Raw genomic sequence first — 13,298 nt, 5'->3', positions numbered from 1 at the left:
AATACATGAATTGGAACAATAAGATAGAAAATATAACTAAGAAATGAAAAATAAAAGTAAACATTAAAATGGAGAGACGAAGATTAGAGGTATAATAAGAATGGAAGCGGAAATGAAGATCAGTGAGGAAAATAGAAACTAGGGATGAGCTAGACAAAAGAATAATAGGTAGGGAAGACAGATGGAAACATATGTAAGTAAAAAAAACAGTAGAACGGGAAGGCAGAGATACTACCGCTAGTCATATTAAAATGCAAATTGATACACAGACTCCTGAAAATCCCACATACCAACATCATAAAGGTAACTGCAGATAATGAGGTGTATGTGTACGCCAATGTCAGCATGGATGTGTCCAAAGCGTAACTAACAAGAAAGGTAGGTGGATGTGTTAACACTAGACAAACATCCAGCTGAGCGTGTGTGCAATATAAATGTACCAGGGTTCAATTTTATGGTAAACAAGAAACAAGGAAGACACAGGTGTCAAGGAATATCTCAATCAAAATACAAACTCAACATGGTAACACTAGCGAACCTCAGAGAAAACAGTGCAGACTGAGTCTTTCGTTCATTCCTCCTGGGGTGAGGGTGTCAAGCTTGTCAATCCAAAATGCCTGTGTCCGTTTTCTAAGAATACCACCACTGGAGCATTGTCTGCCGATCACTTAAAGGATCTGGAAGCACATCTGGACTATGGAATGACCATTCTCATTGAAGTGCCCTGCTACAGATGATTTGGAGTTGCCGTGCGTATGCATGATTTGTTCTCATTCCAACTAATTGTTGCTCTCCTTGACGACTGCCCCACATAGTAAAGTTCACAAGGACAGCAAATATAGTATATAATGTTCTCATAATTGCACGTTGCAAACTGTCATAGATTTATCTTTTCACCTGTTCTGAGATGGGATACGGCTAACCCCTTCACAACATTGTTACACTTCCCACAGTGTAGGCATGGGTATGTGCCAAGAGGAAGGGAATAGAAGTATTACTATTGTGTGGTTTTCCATAGTTCTTGACCACAAGGTCCCTTAGATTACTGCTCTACTTATATGCAAACACTGGGGGAGTTGTTAAGAAATGTCTAGTTCTAATGTCACTCTGGAAGACCTTCCAGGTTTTCAATATACATTTTCTGATGTGGGTATTTTGTACTGAATACTTCATTATGAATATTAGGGGTGGTTGTGATTGATTTCTTAATCTATATATCAGATTCTCTGCTTTTCTCACATACTCTTTGTTCTGCTTATGTCATTTTGTCCACAAAGTATCCTCTGTTGGGGAATCTGTCATGTAATTTATTAAATTCTACTTAGCACTTGGCTGTGCCACTAACAATCCTCTCAACCCTCAGAATGTGTACATATGGAATAGTGTTAGGGGGATGAAAGCTTAGGCGGTGAAATCATTTGTTCCTATCAGTGGGTTTTTGGAAACAGGGGCGCAGTCAGTTTGCTTTTCTCTACAAGTACACGACATCAAGAAAATGGACTCCAGGATCACAGATTTCAGCATATTCATATAGTGCGTTAATGTATTGTACAAAATCAGTAAGGGAAAACAATGACGTGCCACACAGAAAAGATATCATCCATTTAGCGATCCCAAAACTTAAGGTATTTGTGCCATACCGGATGGTTCTAGATGTGTTCCATTTCAAATGTGTACATAAAGCTGTTAGCATAGACTGGAGCCATGTAGTGCCCATTGCTGTGCCTTATGTTGGTTCTTATATCGAAAATACGAGTTTTGAGATACAAACTCCAGGAGAATCAAAAGAAACTCCTTAGCTGCTCCTATGTGATAGTTTGCAATAAAAGTCACTCAACTGCTTCCAGACCTTGGTCATGAGGAATTGATGTGTATAAACTACTGGCATCTATAGTAAATAGGAGGTTATCTTGGTTGAGTTGTATTTTGTCTAATATCTGTGGAAAATGGGTTGTGTCTTTGATGTAAGTGTTGGTCTGTTGCATCGAATGCTGAAGGAAGTTGTCAATGTATGTTCCTATTGGCTGTAGCTGTAGTAGCCGCAATTGTGGGTCTACGTGGGGGATGTTTAGGATGTTTGTGTACTTTGAGTAGTAGGTAAAAGGTAGGTGTTCTAGGACGCTGTCCTAGTAAGAATGCTCATTAATCCAATCGTGCTCATAGACCAGGTCTAATAACCTGCCGAGATTGGTCTTAATGGCATGAGTGGGGTCATGGGCCAATTTGCACAGGTGTTAGCATCATTTAGCTGCCTCCAGCATTCTAGGTTGTAATTTACAGTGTTAAGGATGAACTGTGCACCCCCTTTGTCAGCTGTTCCAATTGTGATCGAACTGTGATTGTTTCATTGCTATATATAAGGTTTTAACGAAGGAGATTTCTGCTCTATTCAAATGATATTTGTTTTTTTTAATGATAGCGTCTATAAATCTTGCAAAATGATTCCTTGGAATATTTCAATCAAGGGTACCGTAATTGGTTGAGTGAAGATACTGGGACTTGCGTTTGAGTAGTTCTTCCTCTCACTTAGGTGGTGTTTGGTGTTGGTTCTAATTCAGAAAGTCATACTATCAATTTTAATTGCAGTATGAATTTGAAACGATCAATTTTGATATCCAACATGGTAGTGGTGTAAGTAGGTACGAAATTCAAGCCTTTCTGAAGGGTGTGTCTCTCCTTCAGACTGAGATTTCTACTGGAAAGGTTGATAACTAAAGTCTTCTGTTCTGCAATCTTGTCTGAATAGGGCGATTGCATACGTTTCCTTCTGCCCCTTCCTGTTCTTTGTTATTTGGGCCTCTGTCTATTCAAGGTTTTGCTGAACTTGTAGAAGTGTGGGCAGCAGGAACTGATATGTTGGTATATGTGGAGTCCTCCTATTGAGCTTTGGTGGGTGTGCGTGGGTGCAGTGCCTGTGGTGTCGGAATCTGAGCTGTCAATTTCAGATGAGCTGCTCCCCTTGGGGATGTTTGTTGGACCTCTATACTTCTTCATCCATGTATAAACTTAATCGTTGAGGTAGTCAAAAGTATTTCTTAAACTTTCTCATTTGTTTAGACTGTAGTTCCCCCACGTGTCCAAACCATTTTTAATAACAATAATATGTTTTCTTATTTAGGACTTCATGCCAGATTCCTCCCGCTTCAAAGCTCTGTAGTAACACGTGTTATTATTACCCTGAATAATGGCACTCAATTTACCAAGCCCCGAAGGATGGAGGGCAAAGTCGGCCCTGCCATGGAATTCAAAATTGTGAAATGCAGGCTCGTCCCATGTGAGAGGCGAGCAATACACTTGTGAACTGTATACTTGTGAGCTACTCACCCTTCCAAGAGTTACCCCAACCTTTTGGGTGCCGATTGCCACTTCCCTTGATGTCACTTCTGCTTTAGTCAAAGGTTGTAGCTTATGATTGGGAAACCCAACACAGAAAATGTCAGAGTTGGCACCCATGCACAGAGTACTACACACTTAAAAAGCTGCTATGCACACCGCATTGTCTGTTCGTGCAAGACTGAAGATGCAACGTTTATATGTAGACTGAAACCGACAATATTGCAAACTATGCAACCACTTAAGCTAGGCTTCTCTTCTTGATCAAACTGTGGGATCGTTGGCAAGTCACACAACCTAGATGGGTTCCGGTCTTCTTTGGCTGCCAAAACTGGCATCACCTAAACGTGATTCTGCTAAGTGTGCACTACACAACATGTTTCTCTAATGCATGATTAAATAAAGGGTGTGGTCCATATATGATTATATTAAGACATGGTTTGTAAGAGTACAATATGTACTCCATATATATTGCTAAACAAACATTGACAATGTATATAGTGCACACCACAGGCTGTGGATCATACCTTAGCTTGCTCATTGCACTAATGCTTTCGATACATAGTGATCTCCCAACAGAAAATTGAAACAAATGATGCACTGCAATGCATTGTGGGCAAGGGGTCTTGCTTCTGGGATGGCATTCACAGTGTAAGGAGTCTGCTAGCTAGTTCGTGAGTAGGCAGGTGGGGGCCACACTGCAATGCTTTGTGGGCAAGGGGTCTTGCCTACGCAGGGGGCATTCACAGTGTAAGGAGTCTGCTAGCTAGTGAGTTAGTTGGCAGGTGGGGGTCACACTGCAATGCTTTGTGGGCAAGGGGTCTTGCCTCCAGGATGGCATTCACAGTGTAAGGAGTCTGCTAGCTAGTTTGAGAGTTGGCAGGTGGGGGCCACACTGCAATTGGATATGAATGCCTGCCACCTGCCATGCATCACTTTAGTTCTTCTCCCCTCCCTCCCACCATCCAGGGCATGTAGGTGATGGCTCCTGTTCCCTCTTGTACCTGTGGGGTTGGGGCTATGGAAAGCTTCACTAGGGCTCAGTCCTGCTTGCTGATCTCACCCTCCCCAGACAGAAGGGCATGTGCCAGCTCAACATTACTGATTTCACCAGCCTCAGAAAGATAACATGCTTTGCTTGCTCGTCCAGGATACAAACTTGTGACCTACAGCGTGTACACAGCCCTCTGTAGCAGGTGCAGCAAGCAACTGACATACCTTACAAAGTGTATATACATGTTCTATTGTATGTGTTTGTTTACGTACTTAAGGAACGTTGAGAAAATAACACTTGGTAAATGGGGAGCAAAGCAGAGTAAAATAAAACAAAATGCATTAATGAATCATGACCCCTATCATTACCCTGGATAGCCTTCCATGCCATAATTTCCATCTGACCTGTATGATTACAGTAAGGGACCAGCTATATACAAATGATTCTTGGCTGTCTCACCAAAAGAATCAGTCCATTATGAACTGCTAGGCCATGTGCCCTCTGCATGAGAACAGAAGCAACCCACGCATGTGTTGGCCTTGTGGTCTAACAGTGCAATGCTACAGAATGTTGCCTAGAGCAATGTCAGTGGTTATGATTAATGTAAAGTCTTTCATCCATCCATTTTTGGTTTTAGATTAACTCCTTAAGGGATTGCATGCTCAGACATGGGTCTGTTGCTTATAACACCTAGGGGATCAATCTTCTCCTCGCTTATGAACTATCCTCTTGACTCACCTCTCCAGACTTAGTACTCACACTTCCCTCACTGCTAACCAGACTCTTCTCTCTCTTTCCCCAGCACACTAGCACTTAATAGTTTGAGGTCACAGCTCATGCTTAGCTGGCTAGACTGCCTACCCATTGACACTTACTTGTCCTAATTTTTCTCACTGTATTGTTCCCGCTATCTGTCCCCTGTACCCCTTCTCAAACCCAGTCATCATGCCACTCAACCTCTCCCCATTTTAAGAGGCTCACGGTCTCCCGTTTACCTCCTAAATTACCGGCTGTATGCTCCTTTGTGACCAAAAGAGCTTGTTTCCCTGTATGCATGTAAATAAATGATCAGGTCCAACAAGGATGAAACAATATGTAAAGTTGCTTGTGTTGCCATGCAAAGGGGAGACAACATAGCAGCTTTGGATGGAATCCTCCCATTGGCGACATGACTAAGAGGGGTTTGCAAATTGTTTGTTCCTTTCTGTAATGGCTCAGACCATCCACAATAATGAGGCTGCCCAGAGCACTGCCGCTGGATACGATTCGTGGAAAACCTTCAATCCTTCACTTTTTAGTTTGGGTAGAACGTGGAGGGTCATTAAAACAGGCCTAGACAGTGTTTCGCCCAGAGGTAAGTGTATGATGTCACACCTGATGTAGTCACTTCCCATGGCATCATCTGGATCAAAGCTTGTGCCAAAAGGCTCAGCCTCCAGGCCCCTCTCTGGTCAATTGAAAGGCTAGCACCCCTGGTGGCTAATATAAAGGAGGAAAACAATAGTATTTGTATTTGTATTTTATTTATTTGTAATGCGCACCTAACCCGAGGGTAACCAGGCGCAGAGGCAGCAAGAGGGTTGCAAAGCTTCGTTACATACGTGTGGTGAGGTCCAGCTAGGGTTGCATTGCCAGACGTATCACGCCAAATAGGAGGGTAGAACATGTACATTAAAGGCAGTACTATAAACATATTTACATTCAATGAGTAGGGGTAGAACATAACATGTACATTAGGGCAATACTATAAACATATTTACATTCAATGAGGCGCCACATGGTAGTGGTGAATCTGGGTCTCTAAGAGTCGTTATGAGTCGAGAGATTTGATCCAGTGGACGGTCCTAGCTCTGAACTGGTGGTAGGGTAGGTCCTCCCTGCACGACGGAGGCAGGGAGTTCCAGAATTGTGCTGCTTTTACTGGAAAGCTGTTTCCTCCAGATGTAGTACGTTTAAACCTGGGCACCAGAAGAAGGTTGGAGTTGGCCGTTCTCGCGGGGCGGGAGAGGGTAGGTCTAGTAAATCTGGCGGTGAGGTATTGGGGGGCTGCTTGGTGGAGGCATTTGTGAATCAAAGACACTGATTTAAGAAATATCTCGTCCTTGGTGGATAGACAATTAACAGATCTTCTGGAATCTGAGATATGGGCTTTCTTCGGGATGCTAAGGGCCGCTCTGAGGGCATTGTTCTGGAGGATTTGGATTTTGTTAGAGATATATTTGTTGCAGCCTACATATAAGGCATTGCAATAGTCCAACTTGGACAGGATCAGCGCCCTGGCCAAGGTGGTGCAGTTGGTGGGGGAGAGAAAGGGTTTGGCTGCCCTGATAAGTTTGCAAGTGTAAGAAGTGGCGGAGGCCATTGCGTTCGCTTGTTTGTTGAAGGTAAGGGTGGAATCTAGATAGAATCCGAGGGTTTTAACCTCCTTAGCTACCATGATTTTGTTGTCGTCAATTATGAATGAGGAGTATTTGTGGCCCAGTTTGTTGAGGTAGTGTGTGGAGCCTAGAATGAGAAGTTCCGTCTTGTCATCATTCAGGCATAGTCCGTGTGAGGCCATCCATGCCTGGATGATGAGGTACACTTTATTAACGAAGGCCAAATCCTTGTCATAGTCCCCCGACAACGGGATGAGGATCTGGGTATCATCGGCATAGTTAGTGTAGGTGATACCCAGATCGTCTAGATCATCAAAAAGGGGCTTCGTGAAAATGTTATAAAGTGTAGGGGAGACGCAAGATCCTTGCGGCACGCCGCACGTGATAGGGATAGGGTCGGCTGCTGCTGATAATGAGAAGACTCTCATCGTACGGTTATTAAGGAAGGATTGGATCCAGTTGGTTGCTTCTTGAGAGAAGTGGGCAGCTATTTGTAGGTGGTTGCACAAGATCTCATGGTCGACCAGATCGAAGGCCGCAGAGAGATCAAGGAGAAGCAATAGTGCTGTCTTCCCCTGGTCTCTCAACTCATCCATCTGTGCCTTGAGATCTATGAGTGCGGTTTCTGTTCCGTGTTGTGGCCTGAAGCCTGATTGACGGACGCCTAGGAGCTGGAAGTGCTCAAGGTAGTGTTGGATCTGTTGATATGCTATTTTATCGATGATTTTAAGGAGGAAAGGTACTGTGGTAATAGGGCGGTAGTTAGTTGGGGTGGATGGGTCCAGATTCGGTTTTTTAAGCAGAGGGAGGACCCAGGACTGTTTTAGATTATTAGGTACGGTGCCTGATGTGAAAGACGCATTTATTAGTTTGGTAATAAATGGTGCGAGATCACGGGCAGCATCCTTAATCAGTTGAGCGGGGCATAAGTCTCCATGGCAGTTTGAGGGTTTGAGGGAGAGAATAGTATTCTCTACCTCCTTGGTGGATACTTTGTGGAAGTTAAAGGAGGGGTTAAGTGCTGGGGGGGAGGATTGAGTCGGGTGAACCTTTTTGTGGGAGACGGTACTCTGCTTGGTGGAGGAGAGTAGAGATTCTTTTTCAGTGCTTATTTTAGTCTTAAGGGATGAGATTTTGTTCGCTAGGGCATTTTGAATGCCCGTGCACCAATTTTTATCTTTGATACACGAATCAGGTACTTGAATCGGGGATTCAATCTCTTTAAGTATTGTGAAAAGCTCTCTAGTGTTGGATTTGGCTTGTAAGATCCGCATGCTGAATGACGATTGTTTAGCCAGTATAATTTCTTTTTTATATTGGGAGGCTAGACTACTCAAGTTTTTTTTGTTTTTTTCTGAGGGGGAAGCTCGCCAGATTTTTTCACAGCGTCGCTTTTCCTGTCTGAGGGCTTTGAGATGAGGCGAGAACCAGGAGTTAATGTGTTTCCGGGGCTTACTCTTTTTTAGCTTCAAAGGGGCTATAGCGTCGAGGGATGAGAGCATGATTTTATTGTAGATATCCCCCATCGTGAGTGGATCAGTGTGGTCCGGGATGGCATTCAAGGTTGGTGTGATAAGCGGGATCAGGTTTTCCGGGGTGATGTTTTTTTTATTTCGGGATTGGACAGCTGGAGCTATGCTGGTAGCATGTGCTGGGGTTGCCTTTAGGGTAAACGAGATCAAATAGTGGTCTGTCCGGGGCTGTGGGAGTATGGCAGAGACCAGGACTGGGCGGTTGTGCACAGCTAGCCAGTCCAGAGTTCTCCCTTTGATATGGGTAGGTTCGGTAATCTTCTGGGTGAAGCCCAGTTCCTCTAGGGTATTGTTGATTGTACTAGCATTGGCATCTGCAGGGTCGTTAAAACCAAGGTTAAAGTCTCCTAGTAGGATGCGTTGTGAGGAGTTTTTGAGATTATTTGATAAGATGTCTGTGAGGTCTTCTTCGAATGATCCTAAGGAGCCCGGTGGTCGGTAGATAAGGTGAATGGAGATGGATTGAGTACTAGAGAGTGTTAACTTGGCTGTAAGAGATTCACAGGAGCTAGCATTGATAGGAGATTCAATTGTGATAGTGAATTTAGTTTTGGCTATGATGGCAAGACCTCCACCTCTAGAAGTGGTGCGATCAAGTCTTAATAGCGTGTAATCGTCTGGGACTGCTAGCATAATTGCAGGGCCTGCCGTGGGGTGAAGCCAGCATTCGGTAAATGCTAAGAAGTCCAGGTCTTCATTATGTAGCAAGTCAGGAATGTCTGATGCGTGGGCTACCAAGGAACGTGCATTTATTAATGCTCCCTTAGTCCCTAGATCTGCTAGGTTTAGAGGTGGTGGCATAGCATCGTGCGTGCTTTTCTGGTCACGGATGGGCTCACGGTGGAGTCTACTACTCTGTTGAAGAGGGTGTAGGGATGGATTCCTGGTCACCTTGTTGTGGGCTAGTTTAGACAATGGGTCATAGAGTCTTGCGAGCCTGGCACGTAATCTAAGGTTTCTTGCGAGAACAGGGCAGGGTATGGAGTTCATTTCAGTTAATAAGTATGGGTTATGTGCAGGCTCAGGTGCTGATAGGTTGGGTAGCATGATTAGGTATTGGCTATTCAAGATGTACAATGTTAATCTCAGTAACACTGTATAAAGCGTGTTGAGATACATTGTAATGTTGGGCAGGGTAGACTGGTGCGGTGTATTAATGTCTGGTAGCGTGGGTCTAGTCTAGTGAGGCACCTAAAGTCGATTCACGCAATCCAGGCACGAAAGCAAGGTCACTAGCATAGTGCAAGGGCAATGGGTCACTTAGGTTCAATTTTTAACAATCAAGGCACAAATGCATCGGTCACTTAGTGCAGTACGAAGGCAAAGGGTCTAGATTTGTTTTTTAACAATCAGGGCACTAGAGCGTGGGACACCCTAGCAGGGTGCATAGGCAGGGGGTCATCTAAATTCAATTAGCAATCAGGTATAAAGCATGGTTCACTATAAGGGTGTGAGGGCAAAGGTCATCTAGATTCGATTTAGACAATCAAGGCACAAGAGCCTAGGTCTCTAGCAGGGTGCATAGGCAATGGGACACCTAGAATCAAGTATTTAGCAATCCGGCACAAAGCATAGGTCACTAGCAGGGTGCATAAGCAATGGGACACCTAGAATCAAGTATTTAGCAATCCGGCACAAAGCATAGGTCACTAACAGGGTGCGAAGGCAAAGGGACATCTAGATTCGATTTAGACAATCAGGTAAAAGAGCATTTTGACAGTCAAGGCACATGAGCATAGGTCTCTGGCAGGGTGCAAAAGCAATGGGACACCTAAATTCAGTTTAGCAATCTAGGCATAAAGCATAGGTCACTTAGTAAGGTATAAAGGCAGAGGATCAACTAAATTCAATTTTAACAATCGGGACGCAGAAGCGTTGGTCGCACTGGTGTGGTGCATAGGTAATGGGTCACTTAAATTCAATATATAGCAATCAAGCACACAAGCATAGGTCATTAGCAAGGTGCAGAGGCAGTGGGTTCTAAAATCGGGTTTAACAATCGGGGCATAGATCGCTAGCAGGTGCAGAGGTAATCAATACTAGTCACAGATGTACTAAGTGCAGTTTTGTGCGCCAAGCATATGTAAACTAATCAATGTTAAACATAGGTGTGCTAGATACAGTTGCAGGGAATATGAGAACATTGCAAGAGCATTACATAGGCAACAGTCAATGGAGGCGCGTTCAAAGGTATGCAGTTCTTCAAGATGCAATAAGTTACTCTATAGCTCACGCAGTAGACATGGTTTCAAATATAGAGGAATACATGAGAGCAAAAGGCAAAGGCCGTGTAGAGGGGAGTAGTAGCAAAGTGGCACTATGACTCAAAGTCAAGTTAGACCCTGGAGGTGATGGTAGGGAGGCTCTGAATGTATGTTTGGGTGGGGAGGGTAGAGGAAAGATTGGGGGTGGCTATATTCGGGAGTGGACAAGGTCGAGCACGCAGGTTAGGAGAAAATAGCACCTGTTTCTGTACAAACGTGCAGTAAGGTACAGTTGACCCCTAGTGTTAGGGCAGCGGCTGGGGAGGGTGTACCTTGTATATGATGGGCCAGGGGGACTGGCACACAGTCCTCACGGCTCCAAACAGGCTCAAAACAGGTAAGAGCCTTGCCTCCATGGGCCTTGGAGGGAGTGGGCCGGCTTCGCCTGCCGGCGGCCAATGGCAGTAGAGATAGACCAGTTGGCCAATCAGGTGGCTGCTGGGAGGCTGGTTAGGTAAAGAGGGCAACAGGCATCGGGTGGGCGGCCATCTTCAACTGAATAGGTACCTCATGTACCTTAATGGCGGCGAGGGCTCAATTCAGCCTTTCAGGGAAAAAGATCATGCAAATAAAGCCTTTTGCATTCCGAATTTAGCGGGAGCTCGCCTGCAGTGAAACAGAGGCTAATGTGATGCTTTTTGGGTTCGTTGCGCAGATGACATCGGCGCTTACCAAATAACGTGTAGAATACAGCTGGGCATGTAGGAATCCTCCGTGGGTCCTCTGCTCCAGCAGGGACGTAGCCTGGAGCTCCTGCTCCTCCGGTGGGTGGTGGGGACTAGTAACGTGTAGTAGAAAATGTGCCTTTGTCATGGCAATCTAAATACATATGCACTATGTTAATTTGCTGTGCTGCCTGGATAGTAACACATGTTGATGCTGTACCTCCATATACAAATGAAAATGAGCTTAATATCCAAGCAATGGAGGCTCTTTCCGTAGAATGTATTTTTTCCTTGGCGCCAAGAGAGCACGCTGCATATCTCTCTATGGATTAAGCCCTCGCTCCAACGTGTTGCATTTTGGAATCTTTCCAGGATCCCGTGCTGTTCTCCGGTTCCTTGAGGATGAACTTGGATCCATTCAACGTATATTCAGACGAGGCGATCTGGAGGGCGCTGGAGCTGGCCCACCTCGAGCAGTACGCACAGGGTCTACCGGAAAGGCTCTCCCACGAAGTGAGCGAAGGCGGAGAGAACCTCAGGTAAATAAGGATACACAGAGCAAGAAATGTAGTGCTGCACTGAATATTAAAGTACAGTCAATTTATAGGATCATTCAAATATATCCATATTGTAAAAATCTGTATATATTAGATATAGGCAGGATGTTAGTGAAAATAATTTTTTGATTGTCATTCTCAAAACTGGACTACATTTTAGTGCTCGGTTGATATTAAAAGTGCTGGAATTGGGCTGGATTTTCTCAGATTTGGAATCCAAACAGCCCAGGTCTCAGCGGTCAGAGACATTCCCAGTTCAAAAGAGCTCTCCTGTGACTTGTCATTTTTTGTTCGTTGTGATTTGAATTTTGGCACATACAAGCGCACTAAAGGTTATATGGCTGCATACCAGCAGCAGTGAATGACTAGGAGTGGCTATTGGGTCTAAATATATGCAAAATGGTGGGTGATTGAAAATGGGAGGGATGCATAGAGATGCAGGCTGTGTGACACCATGACTAAATAATGTTGCTTGTTCTTGTGCTTTGCTTCGTTGTAGAACTGTGTAGGAGATGAGATAGACAGCAACTATCATACTAGGCCTGACAACATTTCTGGTAGTGTAGGGGAATGACAAAAGGTGAAGGGGGGGGGAGGAGGAACAAAACAAGCGACTATTGTACTAGTCCTGACGACATTTCTGGTAGTGCAGGGGAATGACAAAAGGTGAGGGAAGGGGAGGGAGGAAGGAGAGGAACAAAACAAACGACTATCGTACTAGGCCTGATGACATTTCTGGTAGTGCTGTAGATTGACAAAAGGTGAGGGAGAGGAACAAACAAGCGACTATCGTACTAGGCTGATGACATCTCTGGTGGTGCTGGAGATTGACAAAAGGTGAGGGAAGCAGCAGGGAGAGGAACAAACAAGCGATTGTCATACTAGGTCTGACAACAATTCTGATAGGGTAAGTGCATAGAATTTAGTGAGGAGAGGGGGGAGAGGAGAGAGGGAAAAGACAGGGTGAGGAAGAGAAGACTGAGAAGTAGTGAGTGTAGTGAAAGTGAGGGAGAAGCAAAGCCGGTGAAATACAGTGTTACAGAGAACATAAGTGAGTGGAGAGAGCACATCAAGTTGCAGAGGTCAGTACTGAACACATAATGTTGCAAGAGATCAGCAAGTGCAAGCCAGGATTTAAGTCGTAGATGGGCACAACATGACTCATGGTCACCATGATTACGTGATGCTTAAGGAAGTCCAGCATGAAAACGACGAGATTCGAGATGGGCGAACCATTATGAGTCCAAAAGTCAAATCAAAGCATCAGCAACAAGTCGGTGATGGTGTCACCATAATGTGTCAATACAAACTCCCACAATGGGCAGGGAGGGCTTGCTGGTGTAGAGGCGATAGCAGGAGATGGCTGCCTAGGGGTGGGGGCAGGAAGATGAAGGATGTCAACATACAGGCATTGCATGCATACAACAGAGCAGGGGTTGCAACGATGGGTGGGAATTGGCAGGAAAAACATGAGGGAAGATGAGTGAAGGAAAGTTTAATGGGAAGAAGTAAAGAAAGATAGAAGACTAAAAATGGGAATGGACCTGTGGGGAGAAAAAGTGACCTGCAGAGAAC

The 13,298-nt window shown here is 44.6% G+C and overlaps 1 protein-coding gene across 1 annotated transcript in view; it reads left to right on the top strand.

The window, feature by feature from the left end:
- The window catches only part of ABCC2 (ATP binding cassette subfamily C member 2), a 467,216-nt gene that overhangs the window by 445,753 nt on the left and 8,165 nt on the right, over positions 1–13,298 (top strand). The window contains exon 30 of the mRNA XM_069611520.1: positions 11,539–11,705. Coding sequence (XP_069467621.1) covers positions 11,539–11,705 — 167 coding nt within the window. The remainder of the gene's footprint in view (positions 1–11,538; positions 11,706–13,298) is intronic.

The sequence above is a fragment of the Ambystoma mexicanum genome, chromosome 8 (assembly GCF_040938575.1).
Source record: "Ambystoma mexicanum isolate Mex_15411 chromosome 8, UKY_AmexF1_1, whole genome shotgun sequence".
NCBI lineage: Eukaryota > Metazoa > Chordata > Amphibia > Caudata > Ambystomatidae > Ambystoma > Ambystoma mexicanum.
The sequence above is the reverse complement of the archived record's forward strand: the minus strand, read 5'-3'. Positions and strand labels throughout refer to the sequence as shown.